General features: G+C 40.5%; 1 protein-coding gene across 2 annotated transcripts in view; it reads left to right on the top strand.

Annotated features, from left to right (window-relative positions):
* Positions 1-292: 292 nt before the first annotated feature.
* The window catches only part of LOC149275701 (ATP-binding cassette sub-family C member 8-like), a 50695-nt gene continuing 31358 nt past the window's right edge, over positions 293-19629 (top strand). For both annotated transcript variants that reach the window (XM_089504400.1, XM_089504399.1), the window contains exons 1-6: positions 293-440; positions 9374-9515; positions 12046-12167; positions 15032-15198; positions 17631-17873; positions 19029-19217. In XM_089504400.1, coding sequence (XP_089360526.1) covers positions 293-440; positions 9374-9515; positions 12046-12167; positions 15032-15198; positions 17631-17873; positions 19029-19217 — 1011 coding nt within the window. The remainder of the gene's footprint in view (positions 441-9373; positions 9516-12045; positions 12168-15031; positions 15199-17630; positions 17874-19028; positions 19218-19629) is intronic.

Raw genomic sequence — 19629 nt, 5'->3', positions numbered from 1 at the left:
GGACTGAAGGTGTCTTCCTACACCAGCCAAGTCATCTCACACAAGTGCCTCCTTCCCCCCTCCTCCACTCCACCCCTTCTCTCCCCCCTCCATTATACCAGAGCACTGAGGCTGTGATGCAGGCAGCAGGATTTGGCATCCCCCTCTGACCAGTGATGGACCCTATAACCCTGCAGTCTGCTCCTTGCACCTATGACATGTACCCTAGGTAGTCTCCATCCTTCCTGAAGAGCCTGAGGACCTCCTTGTGGATTGGGTGTCTTTGTGAAGCCCCCCTGAGCCAAGCTCCACCATGTCCTTAGCATTCTGTGGCAATGACAATACTTCTCTTGCATACAATGTGGATAAAGGGGTCCTCAACAATGGGTGCTTTGTGGATGCTCTCAATGTGGTACCCCATGTGTTCCTGCTATTTATAACCTTCCCCATATTATTTATAGGTAAGTACCGGGGGGGGGGGGGGGGTTGTTGGCTGCTGGCTCTGTCATTGATGTCTGTGTGCAGGACCTGGAATCCTATACCTCATACATGCATTAATGTATCTCCATTCACTCTTCTCTTGATCTGTCCTGTCAATCAGACAATTACCCACTTGCTACAGACAGAGGGGCAATGAGAATCCCCTCTGATAACCCAGGTGCCCCTTGTGATTTTGACAAGTTCACAGGGAATTCTCCAAGTTAAAATCCCTTCCATAAACAATGCATATGATAACCCCCCCCCCAGCTCCAGTGCTGCATTGCTCACTGCCTTCCAGGACACATATGGTTAACAGACCCTGTTTATATTTCTGTAGAATAGGAAATAACTGTATCCTTATTATTTGTAAACATTGTATATTTATTTTTATATTGAGTTTTTGGCAATCTTTATATGCTCAATGAACAGGAGTCGTGCATTTCTATACATGGAACAAAGAATTGCAGTTAAATTCTCTGCAGGAAAGTTGATTTTAAGCTATTTATGTATGAAATAATGTATTTTTGGTTGTAAGCAGTCAATGTGACAATGTAGGTGGCCTATAGCTTCTGGGATACTGCATTGGAAGACAATGTGGGTGCTTTGTGTATAACACATGATGGGGGCTCTGAATGCTGCAGTGGGAGACACTCCTATCACTCACAGCCCACATCACCCACATTAACCCTGAGATCGCTCATCCATCACCATATAGGCTTGTAATGGAGTGGAAGCCATGTGTTGGCTGCCATGCCAAGAATATCAATTCCTGGATATGTGAGATGGTTGTTAATTAGTTCAGTTTATGTCTGGATCAATCTGTCCTCAATTCCCAAAGCTGCTCCCTGTGACCGTATCAATCATTTTAATAAATAGTGGTTAAGGCGTGAGCATACCTCTGATCTGTCTTAGGGCTTTTGCCCCAGTCTCAGGATGAAGGGGAAGATTCTCAGGGTCACACAGTCTGGACCCGACTCCTTCTTACCCCCCCCCCCCCGTGATTATATATAGAGCCACAGTTGCCGCTTTTGTTATCGGTATGTCATGGTTGGCATCCCTGCTTGAATGCAGGTGGCTCAATTAAGTATATGTTTAAATAATGACAAGCCAAGGTTTCCACGAGGGCCGGCGTTAGGGCCATTTGGGGAGACGTCTTTCGAGCCACTAAATAGAATCTTCACGACGGGCTATTAAAGGGTTAACATTTCAAGGGTCAGGTTATTTAGAAAGTTGCTTATTTAGAAAGGTATATGTTGAGAACACTCAGAAGTGGCCTAAGGGGTTAACCTCTGGAATTCTAGAAGTGCGTAAGAGATATATATATATATATACATAAAACGCACGTCCTTGGGGCTTAAAAATGGTTAAAAAAAAAAAAAGGTCAGAGCGGCCAAGGACTTCCAATTCTCCATCTGGATGTTAGAAAGCGATCCTGCTCTACGATGACCGTAAAACGAAGTCAGAAGGACAGATTCCCACATTAACTAACGAATCGCAGGGAATTCCGTCTGTGCCAAGAAAGCGAGCCTTGGAAGTTCATATTGTGAACCTTCCAGGAAATTGTAACTTGAAGGTCCGGATTTAACCGCATAATAAACACTTACTGCAGAAGAAATGTTAATTGGTCGGGGTTTGCCAGACGCGCCGGGCCGTATAAAGCGCTTTTAAAGTGATTTTTGGGGGCTGCAGCGGGGAGTCACCTCTGAGAACACACACGCTGCGGCGCCTTGGGGGTCCGGAGACATGAAATCCCATCAAGCGACAAAAAGTTGGGCTTTTTTTTAATGATTTGGGTGCTTTAGCAGAAAGTAACACCATTATAAAGCAACAGTTCTATTCCGCAAGAGGTTCCGCATCAGCGGAGGCTTGGCATTTCTCCAGATCCCCTTTGGAAAAAGGATCTAGTGGATTTTGCTGGGTATACAATGTGGCAGCGCATGGTGACGTGGAATTGGTTAACGTTTGGCCCTCTGGCTGTTGATAACTAAAAAAAAGCATGATGGGAGTTGTATGTGGCTAGCAAAGGTCACTAACAGCAAGCTCTTGGGGCAAATTAGTGAGGGCCTTCATTCTACCAACGTTCTTGCAGAATGAAGGCCATTAACTGGTTAAGCTGACATATTGCTCCGCAACGCGCTTTAAACAGCCTTTTTTTGTAGTAAAATGTATTTAACCCTTTAGCTTTTCTGTCTTCCCAGCGAGGAGACTTGTGTCTGACTATGAAAGACTTGATTACGTCGGCCTCCGAGCAGCGAGAATCTCATCCTTTTACTTTTAACAGCCACGAGGTTTTGGCCATGGCTGGGAACTCTCTAAATGAGACTTCAATATTAACCCTTTAATAGCCCATCGTGAAGATTCTATGTAGCGAGTCGCCAAATGGCTCTAATTCCGGTCGTCATGGAGTCCTTGACTTGTCGTTATTCAAAGATACACTTAATGGAGTCACCTGCATTCAAGCAGGGATATCAACCATAACATACTGGGGTCAAAAGCACCCACTGGGAGTCTTATATATGATCACAGCGGGGAGGATATATGAAGGAGATGGCTCCAGACTGTGTGACCCCGAGAATCTGCCCCTTCACCCTGAGATTGGGGCAAAAACCCTGAGAGTTCCATGCCTCCCAACTGTCCCGCTTTTGCCACTCTATCCGGCCAAGCTCTACCCCGTCCCGCTTTTCTGTAGAGCTCAGCAGGGCGGCGGGGCCGCTGTAGAGATTTAATAAACATAGAACGTTTTAGGGGAAATCTTCCAGACAAAAAAAGCTGGATATTGTGAAGTACAACTCACATTATTTCTGGCTGCGGGTAATGGGAGTTTCAAATAACTGTTGGTACAAAGAGGAATATTTTTATGAATTCCCAGCAGAGGTGGTAGAGGGTAATACAGTGAGGGAATTTAAACATGCATGGGATACGCATTTGGCCATACCTGGGTACTTCTGGGCTCCGGCTACCCGGGGCCTACCCTTGCAAAACGTGGCCAGGGGTGCCCACTGATATCAGTGGGTGGTCCCGCTAACGTCGGTGAGCGGTCCTGCTGACGCTGGGGGTGTTCCCGCTGATGTCACTGGGCATTCCCGCTACCGTCAGTGGGCGTTCCACCACTGATTAAGGTTTGAGTCTTCACAGCAGGAGAAACGGGCGACTAGACGGGGGGCCGAATGGGGCCGATGTGCCAGCAGACACTATGTTTCTACACTTCTGGAATCTTTCTGCTCCATCTGAGTCATAATTTGGCTGTTGCTTGAAAATGACTCTTGATGACCTGCCGGCCGGGCTTCTTCCTTTCCCGTAATATCTCGGCTCCGACGTTCTCCAGGAATACTTGGTGGAAAGAGTCCTAACGTATAAGCGGAGTGGTCACAGTCTGATCCTCCTCGTCATGTTTTCTCTAAATTCAGAAATAAATGTCATTATCGTGATAAACGGCTTCGGTTTGGCCCCTGATTGCTCCTAATTGTTCTCCTTCCTGTAATTTTGTTTTTTCGATGGCGGGGTGTTGTGTCCTGGACGGGTTTACAATCAATATAATACCGTGTGACTTGATTGCGCTCGTACCGTTCGTATGCGCATAGATCTGACGGCCGTATAATTCTGATGAGAACGGGGCCAGCTGAACCAAGAAAGGGGCTTCCAAACCCCGCCGCGGGAAAATCAACATTATTTGTTTAGAAAGATCGTCTGAAATGTGGAGCAACCGACATGCATGCGCTTAGACTTCAACCTTTATGTGCAATTTATATCATACCTCTTTTCTGCCCTGTTTAATTTTTTTTATTCCCTCTTTGCCCCCCAAGTCCACGTGCCTCTCTCTCCTTGCCTCTCTTTCCTCCGCCAATGCCCCCCTTTCCTCATTTGATGCCCTTCTTTTCTAGGAGGTCAGAGTGTTTGCTGGGTATGAGGGGATCGCAGGGTTCTACAGCCCTAAAAGCCCCGATAATGTGTATAGAAAGGGCAGCAAATGGCTTTATAAATTAAACGGGGTAAATAAACCCCATTATTATTCTTTTAAATTCTTTACTTATGTAAACAGCTGTTAATCGGTCACAAAGTCACTTTAAAAGTCATGATAAAGCCCTGGAAGGCATTGAAAGAATGTATCGAGTATCCACTATTAGAAAGCTGAAGACACATTGTAGACGTAGACCGTCGTTGACCGATGGCTATGCCTGGCACTCCATGACATCATAGGGTTAACAGAATCATTAGGCATCATCCCTGAGATTATAAAGTAATGCCGTTTATGGACTTTTGTTTGGGTAATTAGTGGGGGTTTGGCGTGGAGCTGGAAGGAATTTTCAGATAAATTAGCTTATTCTGCATCATTTCACTTCGCTGAGTCAGGCAGGAAGAAAAAAGTTAAGATATTCCGATGAGTGATCGCCGGATCCGAATATTAGAATTCACATAAATTATTTATGTCCTATAAATCTATATTTTTGGGGATTATCTGGACTTTAGGTTAATTCTGATGGGACCACTTCACTTCCGAAACACTTCACTAACAAAAGCAAACAGCAGGTTACCGTTTTGGAGACTAGTTATGTTGGCAGCATCATGACATCATAACAATTTCAGTATTGTTGGCACCCGATTGGGCCAAAGGTGAGCAATAATTAGTTAATTGCATGGAATAGATATGAAGATCGGGTTAAGATCGATGCTCCCATGGTTATTACATCAGATACATATGAAGATTCTTTAATATTTCGACAACGAGGATAATAAAAATGATCTGGAATCGGCTCAATAAACGAATTAACCTGAGCCGATAAAAAACGAAAAACATTTTAATATGTAAAAAATACATTTTAAAAGTTTTAAAAACTGAGCAGCTCCAGGAGTGGTTTTGGGGGTTATTTCAGATGCGTACACAAGGCTTTAACCCATTGCGGCGCTGGAAGGGTTAATCTGTATACATCCACCATATGTTTATAGTAATATGCCGGTACAGGCAGGGAAGGGCTGGCATTGTTAATCCGTCACGACCTCAGCAATAAATAAATAAAAATCTGAGTCATTTTAGGAGAACCATCAGGGAAACTGAAAAAGGCTGCGCAGTTAACACTTTCCGTGCCAGAGCCTGCAGAGCCTGACACAGAAAGGGTTAAGTAGAGTTTATTGCGCGTTTTCTTGTGACACCAGCTGCTGGGAGCCGGTTGCGAAAAATAAACATTCTCGAGTTTTCAGGTGGAAGAAAGTGGGTGTTTCCACCATGTCGATGGTAACCATGGCAACAGATAAGAAATTCCAAGCCTAATTTTATTTTTATTTTTTAAAGTGCAAAATTTGACTAAAATGAGCTGGTCTTTGATTTTGCACCATTGGAAATATTTGCAGAAGTTAGTGTCTCGCAAAGGATTTCAGGGACACTTTGCCACCGCGCAGGCACATCACAGGGGGTAACATTACACACTAAATTACCTTTAAAAGAGTAAAATCTGCTCTTTTTTTAACATGAAAATAGCGTTACGGAGGGACCTGGGAACCTGGAAACAATTTCTAGCGCTAGAGGCGGGAGAGAGAACAGGAAGTGGCTTCCAACTTCCTGTTTAGGCTGATAGGGGGATTCCGATACAGTCTGCACTGAGGGATCACGGGAAATGGGGTATATGTGTGTGGCTCTGTTGGCCAGCGGCCCACCAGCCATTTGTCAGGCGTGCCAGATGTGCCCGTGTACAGTCTGATTGACCCTCGGCGATGGTCATGCGCCATATGGAGATCTAAGACCCCCCTGCAGCTTTCATAGAGATCTGAAAACATTAACGATCACTAGCTGAGAATTCCACTAAAAAATAATCTCATAAAGATATATTTTTACCCACTCGCCACCCCCACTCATTGCCATGTCAATGTCCAACGGCACGTAACACGTTCATGGATCACGTTTCTTGGGGAGGCTCATTGAATTGTGTGATGATGTTAAATAGGGGACTCACTGTATTTCACATACATGACTCCTTTCTGTAAATTATCACATGCGTGACTCCTTTCTGTAAATTATCACATACATGACTCCTTTCTGTAAATTATCACATGCGTGACTCCTTTCTGTAAATTATCACATACATGACTCCGTTCTGTAAATTATCACATACATGACTCCGTTCTGTAAATTATCACATGCGTGACTCCGTTCTGTAAATTATCACATGCGTGACTCCGTTCTGTAAATTATCACATACATGACTCCGTTCTATAAATTATCACGTACATGACTCCTTTCTGTAAATTATCACATACATGACTCCGTTCTGTAAATTATCACATACATGACTCCGTTCTGTAAATTATCACATACATGACTCTGTTCTGTAAATTATCACATACATGACTCCGTTCTGTAAATTATCACATGCGTGACTCCTTTCTGTAAATTATCACATACATGACTCCTTTCTGTAAATTATCACATGCGTGACTCCTTTCTGTAAATTATCACATACATGACTCCGTTCTGTAAATTATCACATACATGACTCCGTTCTGTAAATTATCACATACGTGACTCCGTTCTGTAAATTATCACATACATGACTCCGTTCTGTAAATTATCACATACATGACTCCTTTCTGTAAATTATCACATACATGACTCCGTTCTATAAATTATCACATACATGACTCCTTTCTGTAAATTATCACATGCGTGACTCCGTTCTGTAAATTATCACATGCGTGACTCCGTTCTGTAAATTATCACATACGTGACTCCGTTCTGTAAATTATCACATACATGACTCCGTTCTATAAATTATCACATACATGACTCCTTTCTGTAAATTATCACATACATGACTCCGTTCTGTAAATTATCACATACATGACTCCGTTCTGTAAATTATCACATACATGACTCCGTTCTGTAAATTATCACATACATGACTCCGTTCTGTAAATTATCACATACATGACTCCGTTCTGTAAATTATCACATGCGTGACTCCGTTCTGTAAATTATCACATACATGACTCCGTTCTGTAAATTATCACATACGTGACTCTGTTCTGTAAATTATCACATACGTGACTCCGTTCTGTAAATTATCACATACATGACTCCGTTCTGTAAATTATCACATGCGTGACTCCGTTCTGTAAATTATCACATACATGACTCCGTTCTGTAAATTATCACATACATGACTCCGTTCTGTAAATTATCACATACATGACTCCGTTCTGTAAATTATCACATACATGACTCCGTTCTGTAAATTATCACATACATGACTCCGTTCTGTAAATTATCACATGCGTGACTCCGTTCTGTAAATTATCACATGCGTGACTCCGTTCTGTAAATTCAGGGCAATTTGCTGCTTTTCCAATCACAGTGAAAGGGCTTCTTCTATCAGTCCATTGAAAATCAATAATTCTCATTGACTGCCACCTGTCGATAAGAGACCCAACACACGGGGGGGGCTGTGCTACAATATTCATGACCTCCCCGTTACCCCCCCCCGCACTCGCTGACATGTCCGATGTGATGGGGGTGATGGGGGTTTCCATTACCCAACTGCGCAGCTGATGTAGCTGCACCCCTGTGACGTCCGGACACCCCAGCCCTATAACCTCTGGCTGATGTTATTTTCTGCCGGATAACACAATGCCCTTCGCACGCGTCTAGCAGATACGATCATCTTATCTGGACAGCTGGGATTTTGAATACTATATAGAGAAGACGGACGGGGAAAGGGAATAAGAGATGACGCGTGCCAGGCGATCGGACAAAGGAATCTTAAGTCTTCTTCCAAAAAGTAATTTCTAGTTCTCCGGCATGCATGTGAATTTATCGTCGGGATGTTACATTCCAGAAAACACCGGAGCTTTGTATAAAATGTATACAGCGCATTAGCTTTACGCTGCCAAGAAATGTCCGACGGAGAATTTCTGGGGTTTCCTATTTGGTTCTCGTTCAGCAACCCAATAATCTTGGCATATTTCTACCCCTCGCCTTGTGCTGTAATTGCACGGCCGCCCGTTATTCTGGCCGAGGTCTGATCATTCATCAGACACTGAAAATAAATGATTCTCGATTGTAGTTTATGGATTATCGTACTGGCGACATTCCTGGAAAACCCATTATTTGTAAAAAATGGTTTTCCATCACATGACGAATGGCGTCCATTAATAAGACACAGTTTATAGGCATAAGATCCGATCCGTCTGGGAGGTTCAAGCAGTCCGGGGTCACCAGATGTTCTTCTAGGTACGACAGACGCAAATTTAATAAAAAGTATGACTTTAAGTGGTATAAATTGATTTGCCTTTGGTATAATCCTCGTCCAATAATCTTTCCATCGTGCCAACAAGGGTTTATTTCCTTTATTAACCACGATGCTTATTTTTCAGAATTGATAGCTTAAGGGCTAAACATATCCAATAAAAGGGTTACAGAAACAGAAATTACACCATTATTACCACACTGGGGGGGACTTAGACCCTTGGTTACATATTTAATTAGGTTAAAGGCAAGTGCCCCAACGTCAACCATTCACAAATAATTTGTTAATCCGGGAATCGGGAAATCAGATTTTGTCTGGATCAACATAACTTGTGCTAAACATAATTATAAAAACACTGAAAACAAGTTTTCTAGAAAAATATTCAGCTTTTTCACTTATTTGAGTCAACCAAATAATCGTATTTGGCGGTGAATTCCGCATCTTTACTGCTCTAACTTCCAGTTTCCTTTCCCACGTTGACACCGTTTTTCTTTCTAATCTCAGAGAATTCTCCGTATGGTTTTTAGGTATCTGCTATACATAGAATGATCCGCCGGATATTTGCAAAGCTGTATCTCTTGTGTTCTTTATTTTCCTTCTAGAACGTTCGTACAATTTATATATTTATATTTTATTTACGCAGAGCTTATGTAGCTTCATTTTTTGTTTTGTTTTTGTAGGATGGGGGAGTCAGAGTTCCAAGGTGCACATCCATCACAGTACGTGGCTCCATTTCCCTGGACACAACCTGCGTTGGATCTTGACTTTCATCCTCCTGTTTGTGCTGGTGTGTGAAATCGCAGAGGGCATAGTGTCAGACGGGTGAGTCGAAAAATAGCTTTTCCAGATAGCGGGAACTATTTTTAAAGAGTCTCTATAAAAGCACCAAAGTGTTCCTTAATCTGTTATCCAAAATACTTCGCTTCTTTGTGCGCACGCAACCTGCAGCCCATGTCAGAAAATTCCATCGCCGGTGCCAGCTGCGTGGACATCAGACGTTGTAACAGATTAATTCGGCGTGCCATGGATGGATTAAGTGCTTCTGGACGTCTGATCTCCTATCATCTGTACATGATTTTTTTTAGACTTGTATCCCTATACAATAAGAATTAAAGCCATTGAGCTTTTTATTTTTTTATTGGGGCACAAATATGATGTCATCAAAATATTTCCTTAAAAATCTGCCTCTTGTAGCCACATCGTTAAGGACTCTAAAGATCTCTACGTAATACTAAGTATCTATTTTCGGTGGTTATTGAGTTACTTTTGCAGGGTTTTGATGGATTAAATCATTTTAAGAGACAAACTAATACAGTTCTGATCTTCCAAAACAAATATTAGTTTCCCGCGACCCTCGCCCAACTGTCCATGAACTTCTCATCATGAGATCATTAGGTCTTCTAATTAGACTGGTTTTAATAATTTAAGATACCCTTCCCACTGATTTACTCCTTCAGTTACCCCCTCTATACATGGGTTGTGGGTCCAGAAGGGGCAGAACAAACATTGTCTTCTCTTGTACTCTCAACGTTGTACATCAACATCACGAGAGAGATGGAGCTTGGGTTTAATCTTATGTTTGATGTCATAAGAAGAGGGATTAGAACGAACTTCCCCCCAGTTTACCTACAACATTAAATATGTCGATTTGCTGCCTAATACAGAAATATAAAGCGTAAGATTAAGTTACATGATGATGCCAGCGTTGGCGGCAGGATTGGGTCATCCACCCGGCGAGGAGGCTGCCAGAATGCATCCAAGGAATGGCAAATCAGAATTTTCAAGTATAATTTAGTAAATAAAGATTAAATATTGTTACCCGGCATGTATGACAGTTTGACCCCGGTTTGTTTCCATTTCCAAGCTGAGATTGGAAGACTGTATTAAATAAAAAGCACATTAATAATTCACAGGATACAATGTGGCCCAAAGACTCTCGCGGAATGTAAATCCGTCCAAGGCTCGTATTTTCACAGGTCCAATGTTTGTAAATGAGAAAATAAGGATAAAGTGGCTTTCGGTATGAATACACAATTAGCTCTCCGTGGGAATTCATTGTCTACGGAGGATTGGTAAAGCTGCTGTCCCACTTTCTCCGCTGAATTTAACGGTTTTCTAAAGAAATATCATTCCTAGTGCTGTTTAAAGACTATATTTATTAACTCATGTGTCATGTTCTCCAGGGAATATCTCCTGTTTGTCAACTTCACTCTTTAAATTAAAAATATTTTATATAAAATATATATATGATATATATAGATATATATATATATCGATATATATATATATCATATATATATATATATATTACGATATATATATCATATATATATATATATATATTATATATATATAATTATATAATTATATAATATATATATAAATTTTTACCTTAGCAGGATATAAAATAAACAGAATAAGGTACAAAAATTCTGCATTTAATCAAATCTATTTGGTTAATGTACTGGTTTATTTATTTATTTGTGGTTATTATTTTCCCATGTATTTGCTATTTATGTATCAGTGCTTTAGCTGGTTTCAGACTGGAACCAATAAATGTAATTAAATAAGAATAGACTTTTTTTTTCCATTTTCCATTAAATAAGGCCACAGTTCCCACAGAATTCTGTTCTTTCCATATTGGTCGTTGGTCATGTATGCCATGGAGAAGGATCCCAACCATAAACCGAATAGGATGAGATGTAAATGTGTCCAGATGGATGCATCGAGTAGGATGGAGTGGGGTCCTCTTTGTGGTTGGATGCGGCCACCTGGCTGGTCCTCAACTTTTGTTGGTAAACCGTGGAATTTTGATGTAAAAGGTGTTTAACAGTAAGAGGTTTCTGTCTCATATTAAATCATAATTGGTAAAATAGCAAAGAAACCACAAGGGATTTGAGAAGGTCAGGAACCAGGGTATGGGGGCTTTCAAAACATATGGTCTTGTTAGCAGGTCATGGAGAAGGACCCAAACCATAAATCACATATGATGAGATGTAAATTTGCTCAAAGGGTGGCAACGAGTTAAGAGTAGAATTGAATCACAGTCGTCTTTATGGTTGGGTTCCTCCGCCTTGGCCTTCAAGGTGTGCTGAGAAACAGTGGAATTTTGGCCTCAAGAAGTCTTTAATAAATAGAGGTTCCTACCTTACTAATAAGATAACTCAGAGAAGAACCCACATGGGATTGGAGAAGGGCAGAAACCAGACTATGGTGGGTTCCAAAATGCCTGGCTGACGCAGGTAAATAATAAAAAAATGTAAAAAAAATTATAAGTAAAAAATCAATTTTAAAGGAACCTTTACTGGGCTACAAAAATAAATCGTGTCTTTACATGTCTTTATATTTTTAGGTTTTCCAAGACCCATCACTTGCACCTCTACATGCCGGCTGTCATGGCGTTCCTCGCCGCCGTAACGTCTATCGTCTACTACCATAACATCGAAACGTCAAATTTTCCAAAGTTATTAATAGGTATGTTCCAGCCTAAGAATAGTGTCCGTTGGTCTTATCTGCCCGCTTCGTGACAGAAAGTATGTGAGAGCCAGGATAATATCATCATTTTGTCTTCACCGGGCCAATCGGGTGTTACGTCAGAGCAGGGTTTAAAAAAAAATCTAATTATTTAAAAAATGATACATTGTCTCTTATTTTCCAGCTCAGCAAATTGTAACCACAACCCCGCGTATTCTTTGGACATACTGTTTTCTTGAAGTCATTTAAGGGACCCCCAAAATAAGAAAAAAAAGCTATTTTTTTTGTTTAAAGTAACAAAACATCAGAGAACATAAGATTTATATATTGTTTATATCCTTAAAATTGTTCACCGGTTTTTAATATATTTGAATAGTATATTTCACATGATGCTACTTTTTTTATTGCAATACTACCCTAAGAAAATCTAACTTTATAACTTTAAAAAAAAAATAAAAAAAAATTTATATGAAGAAAAATTGGGATGACGGAGGGGGTACGACGCACCCAAGAAACAAATTACACCATTTATCCCCCTTTAAATAATGCATTATTATAAAGGTCAAGCTGCTGTCATGCTGACATTTAGATGCTAAAAACCTTTTTTTTTTTTTTAACCCTTTTCACTAAACTATAGTATGGCGGGTAAAGGGAATTCATTCGAATGACACGTCTCTCATTTCATCGATAATGGTGGTCTCCGACATTACTGACTTTTATCAATAAATAATGAATTCCAGTATCTCTCTGTACACAGAGGAACCTGTCTGTTTCAGGAAGAGCATAGCAAAATAAATTAAAGTTTTTTGATACACCAGTATTTTTATAAAGTCCCCAAAATTCTGAACCAATATCTTAAAATATTCCGCATAAAATTTAAGTGAAAAATTTTGTTGTTGGTCAGTAAAATGGGGGAAGACATTTTGGACGTGCTTTAGCCCTTGTTGAATAGGAAAAACAACAGGAAGTGAAAAGTGCACTGGCCAATTGCTTCCCCCTTGTCAACAACATCTGTAAACGCAGATATGATATGTTTTATACAGGTGCGCTTGTTAATAGAAACCATAGCATTCGCAGTGATTACTAAATAAAGATAACCCACCTTCTATAGCTAAAACATCGGCTGTATAACGGTTGGCTTGGTCTTTAATGCTAGTACCACCTATCTACATGATAAAAATCGGTAGCATCAAAATACTGTTTTTCTTTTGCAGTTTTGTTATTTTCATGTTAGCATGATATGATAATTACTAGGGTGTTTCAAGATGATTGGCAGGTCTAACCCCAAAAGGGGGAGGAGCCATGCAGATCCTAAACACTGCCTCCCCAGAGGTGGGCTTTGGTGTGCAATGAAAAAATATATAATTATTATTATTATTATTATTATCATCTTTTTATCTTATATATTGTTATATTTTAAAATAATTATTATTATGTAAATATTATAGTGATGAGTAAATAATCTGATAATCTAATTTACCAGACGCTCTCTGTAAGTGTTAAGAAAGCCTCTAAACCCAGTATCCTCCATGATCCAGATACGTTATGACTTAACCACCTTACGTTCTGGATAAAAATGATTTCATTAATTTTTAATAAAGTTCACCACATTCTAATATCCTCTCTGCAGGAAAATGAGTTTAATAGAATTCTGAAGAGATTACATTTAAATTAGAATTTTAGTCTGGGCTTCGTAATTTGCATTAACGATAGGGAGGCTGGTGTGTGTGTAGAATCCGCATCTAAATGAGTAACGAGTACCAATTCCTGGCGTATGGCCAAGTGACACATCAGCCACCAACAATTCATTGATATTCTTTCCCATTACCAGAAGGTAAATGAATGCGACATGAATTACCATTATCGGGATGTCAAAACCAGCCATCAATAGCCATATTTGAACCCAAGTTTGTAGATTACTGTAATTAAGAAGTAATTTACTAATTGACATTTTCTATCAATTACCGTGCGCTAGGTATCAGCTGACAGCCCGGTGTGTCCAGCGTCCGCCGGCTTGATTTGAACAGCCCTGTTCTATGTGCGATATTTAACTAATTGTTAAGCAATGCATTTGTTTATCAATGTAAAGTTATATAGGCTTTTGGACCTCAGAGGTCTCTCCTTCATATGAAATTCTGAAGAAGAAACCTCCGAGGTCCAACACATTGTGTTCTAAACACGCATATAATACATTTTTACTATAGGTCTCTAATTAAAAAAAAGGTATCTAGGAGAAAAAGAGGGGTTTTGTTCTGTTTACTACAGTAAACTTCCACTTGGAAAAATAAATCTTTTTATTGCATTTTATTCTGCTTTTGTAACAGTTTCCAGTTGCTGGGATGCGCTCACCTCACATCATTGCTCTGTGTTATACGGCTCTAAATTAGCTCGTAAAGGGCAGCCGACACATTATTGGTAGATGCTAAGAGCTGCCGGTTCAATTGGCTAATTAAGCTCCTAACGGCCGTGCAAGGTTCCCTGATTAATGACCAAATCACGCAGCCGTCATCAAAACTTCCGCTTCGCCGCGTTTTATGTAGCACTGCACCTTTATATAATTCCAACGAGTTACAGGCAAAAGGGCAGGAAGGATACAATGTATTCGGTGGAATGAAAATGAAAATAAATGTATCAATTATAAAGAATACCAAAATAACTAATTTCTAGCAAAACAAATGCATAACTTAATTTTTGATCATGTTGAACATCCCTGTCGTTGTTATAAAGGGTGATATTCAATAAAATGAATTATCTGGTGGGATTTTTAGAATGTTGCTGACCTTGATGATCACCCGTATCGCCCCTTTTAAAGAAAACAAGAAGATTTCAAAATACTAATTTGTTGGCTTCTGTCTTTTTTTCAGCCTTGTTGGTGTATTGGATGCTAACCTTTGTAACCAAAACCATCAAATTCTTCAAGTTTTGTGATAACGGCGTTGGATTTAACCAGCTGCGGTTCTGTCTCACCGGACTGTTGGCCATTCTTTACGGAATGTTGTTAGCCGTTGAAATGAATGTGATCAGGTTAAGAGTACGTTTTTCTTCTTACTATTTTCGTTCCTCCGGGGTTTTCTCCAGATATGATCAGGGGTTTTATTGCATTTTACACAGTATGGATTTTTCATGTGTTTTTGGAAAAATACTATATAAAATATGAGGATTGTTTTGGTTTTTTTTCCCATATTATCTTGGCTTTATGGGCAACTGGCTCTTCTTCTGGGGAGGAATTTGCCAGGGTCTCTGCAGATCTCATTGAGGGTCATCAAGAGCTTCAACAAGTAGCTCGACCGATAAAAGTGCAAAAAAAGAGCAAAAAATGTAAAAAAGTTTGTGTTTTCTTTGTTTTTTTTAACCTTTGTTCCATATGCTCTGCTTGTATTCCGCGTTGCACATGGAATCCGTGTTAATCTAATTACACTTTGTACTCGCAGACTGTAGATGCTTCTAAAGCACTTGAGTTGTCCGCCTCTTAGGCCGCAGCTCGTGTGCCTTTAATGGATTTGGCGAGCAGTAAATGGCAACGGAAATAACTTACAGATCATTACATGGGAATAATGGAAAAACAGCTGAGGTCCGGGGGTCACCAGCCTCGCAAACTATCACAGTTTTCTCAAAATGTTAATAAGAAAATGTAATTCTCCCTTCTCACCACTTCGGCTGGGTCGCAGATCTTACAAGTATCGTGTTGCAAATCGCTGCTGATTTATTCTCCTTGGTGGTGTCCTCCTATGTGTTATTGGGTTACTGCTCTGAACACACTCAGCCGTCTCCGGCACGCATCTAAAAAAAGGCCTTAGGAGTAATTATTCCCGGTGGTTTCAAAGTGCGGTGTAGCAAAAGTAGCAGGATGACTGACTTTGCAGCGAGCGGTTTTAGCTTATCACGGCACTTTCTAAAAGCGCTGACCTTAAGACTCCTTAAGTCTCTAAATGTAACCATTTAATACCTCATCGCACAGATCCCATTGTAGTGGGACAACCACATGATTCGAATAAGGATCCTTATGAATATTGACTTGCCGGGAGGTAAAGATTTTCAGAACGAAGTCACCTGTATTCAAGCAGGGATTCCAGCTGTGATATAGCAGGGAGAAAAGCACCAATCAGGATGATCATTTATCTTTAAGTCAGATGAGAATATGAGGGGGTCAGCTCCAGGCTGTGTGACCCGTGGAATCTGCTCATTCACCCCAGACCCTAGGATTGGGGTAAAAAACGTGAGAATCTGCTTGTTTAACTGAGACAGGGGGGTAAAAACCCCCGAGACTTAAGCCAGACTCTGACAGCTCACAGATGTGGGTATCGGAGCCCACCCATGTTCGCGTATCATCGGTGAGACCTCAACGCCACGTCCACCTCTGGAGACCTCATATCCAGAAGTCTGAGAATAAAATGGGGGTCACTAACCTGGTCTAAAAACCAAAACCTAAAAAAAAGGGAGACATCCGATTCTTAAAGTTATATTTTGAGAGGCAGAAGACTGAAATGAACTCATTCATCATATCCGCGTAGATCGATGAGATACATTGTAGCACTACGTGGTTTAGCGTTGCAGAAACCGTTTGGTTTATAATGTTCTCTACTGGCTGGAAGGTTTCCATATCTCTAAAATATGTTCAGGAAAACCACACATTTTCACTTAAAACGAGGCACCGTACTGTGTATTCCTCTGTTTAACGAGCTTTGTCACTGACATGATCCCCAACTTATTACGTGACAGTTCATTCCCCCCGGCAATTATTTCTCTCCCTGCAGTTGCTGTCACGTAGCCAACGTCGCAGGCGTGTTAGTGACAGTAATTCCTTATAATTACATCCTTTGTACAGTCGCTGGGTACAAGCAGCAATCGGCTGTCTTTATTACAAGAAAGTCAAGGAAAGTTAAATGTTATTTTTTTAAAAATTGCTTAAAAGATGACAAAAGCCCATACTCGAGTAGGACATAGAAACCTTTAATTGGCTGGCAGATCGGCCCCATTCGGCCCACGTGTAGTCTACCCGTTTCTCTTGGTGTAAAGACTCAAACCTTAATCAGTCGTTGGTCTCGTCTTAGATTCAGGAATGTATCTGATGGCTTCATCGGTGTCTCTCTATCAACTAACTCCAATGGGGGCTCCCGACCCAAGATATTAGGAATATAGAATGGGAAAGCAGAACATTCTCTCTAATGCTTAACAGAAAGTATATATTCTCATGTTGGTCCCACAGAAGAAGGTCTATTTGGTTTCTGATACTTTTTTTAGATACTAATGGACCTTCGAGGTCTAGAACTCCACATCTTCTTCTGTGAATACATTGACCATTCTTTCCTCCGCATTCTTTTGTTCAGCTCTCTATCCATGTTTGTTCTTCATGAGATCCTGATAACCTCAGGGCTTTGTCTTCTAAAATCATTCTCTCTCTTGTTCTGTCAGACACAGATAACCCTACGTCTTTTCATGTGATCTCCGTTCCGTTTATTACAGAGATATGTCTTCTATAAATACCCCAAAGAGGTGAAACCCCCCGAGGATCTGCAGGACCTGGGAGTTCGCTTCCTTCAACCCTTCGTCAATCTCCTTTCTAAAGGAACCTATTGGTGGATGAATACGTTCATAAAGACGGCTCACAAGAAGCCGATCGACTTAAAAGCGATAGGAAAGCTCCCCATCGCAATGCGAGCCATCACCAATTATATCCTCCTTAACGAGGCGTTCGAGGCTCAAAAGGTTAGTCATTAATAAGGATAGGGGAGAGGTGAATGATTAGTATTGATTAGAATGATTAGTATTGATTAGAGACCTGACTACAATCTTGCAATTATGGAATATTGGAATCCGTCTTTATAAAACTCTGCAAATGACATTAAGTGACCTTAATTCCTTGCATTGCGCCCTACAGCAAAAATAATTGGGGTTTTTTTTACCCACTCGGATATTTGGAAATACTAGAAAATATCTGTTTGTTTAAGAAAGGTTTGTATCTTCTTGGTAAATATTAAGATGAAGAACAAGCAGAATTGGCAGTACAAACCCCATGGTTCCTGATAGAATCTCGAATGCAGATACGGAACGGGATCATGGAACGGAGAGCGCTGTCCGTGGTCCTGAAACGCCGGCTTCTCATTCACCTGCCGCACTGCAATTTTTTTTTAATATAATGGAATCTAAAAGGGTTAATGGCTTGGAACCTATAGAGACGCTTTAGCCCTGAACATTACGCTCGTTTTATTTTAATGGAATGCTGACCATCACTTATTTATTCGATGTATAGTAAAAGACTTATATATTAATAGAATTTACTATTGCTTCCTCTCTATATATATTATTTTCCGAATGATCGTAAGTGGAGATTCTGCATGTATTAACCCCTTAATGGCTCTAGATTCTATCGTAGTGGCTTTTTTAATGGTGGCAACCATATGGTTCTAATATGAAACCCAGGACTTGTCGGTAATGAGATTCTGAATGAAGTCACCTGTATTCTAGCAGGGATTCCAGCTGTGACATAGCAGTAATATAGTCGGATTTGAATTTACACAATTAATTATTATTGTATCTGTCTGTAGAATAATATATATATATTTCTATTTCTCTTATATATATATATATATATACTGTATATATTATAAATTTGACATCCCTTTTAGCATCCATCAAACGTATGAATGACTGCGCGAGGCTCCGTTTAGATTCCGAGTGACACGTTTTTAGACGTGATGCGCTATTGCGTTGGAGGTGCCTTATTGCGTCAGCGCATGTATGATCATTTAATATGAACCACTTATTAGACACCGCGATGCATACTAATAAAGAGAACGAGGGAGAAATCTCTAGAGAGACACATAATCAGAGTCTAAATTAACTCTTTCATTCTTTCCATAGAGCAAGTCGTCTCCGTACCCCGGAGGGTCCAAGTCAATCTGGTATGCCCTGTGCCAAGCTTTTGGGAGACCCCTTATCCTTAGTAGCATATTCCGTATTCTCGCGGACATCCTGGGGTTCGCTGGTCCCCTTTGTATCTCTGGAATCGTCCACCACATCAGCCTGGAGAATAAGACTTTCCACCCACGGGTACGTCTTTCATTCTTATCCTTGCTCGCTGTTTAAACATTAAGATAAAGTCTCTGTGGCGTATGATGAATTACATTTTAATCTGAGATTTGATTATGTCAGAATGCCCTGGGTGTCTTATGAATACGTTAGTAGATTCCAGGAATACATTCTGATGTCAGACTCTGTTCCTCGTCTGTTGGGATCTCAAGAAAACATCGGGTTTTGTAATGAGTTTGAGAAATAAATGGCAGCTGGTAAAACTACCCCAGCAACAAATAAGGGACATTTTTAATTTGGGAACAAAATTTGTTACCTGGTGCCCACATTCACTCTCACTCACTCACTCTCTCTTAGGCACTCTAAATTTTTCCATACCTTCCCTGTCGACCGCTTCCGCATCTTCTTGTCCTTCATCTTCCTTCTTCTATCT

The sequence above is a fragment of the Sceloporus occidentalis genome, unplaced genomic scaffold (genome assembly GCF_023333645.1).
Source record: "Sceloporus occidentalis isolate IW3139 unplaced genomic scaffold, rSceOcc1.0.p SCAF_270, whole genome shotgun sequence".
Lineage (NCBI taxonomy): Eukaryota > Metazoa > Chordata > Lepidosauria > Squamata > Phrynosomatidae > Sceloporus > Sceloporus occidentalis.
The sequence above is the reverse complement of the archived record's forward strand: the minus strand, read 5'-3'. Positions and strand labels throughout refer to the sequence as shown.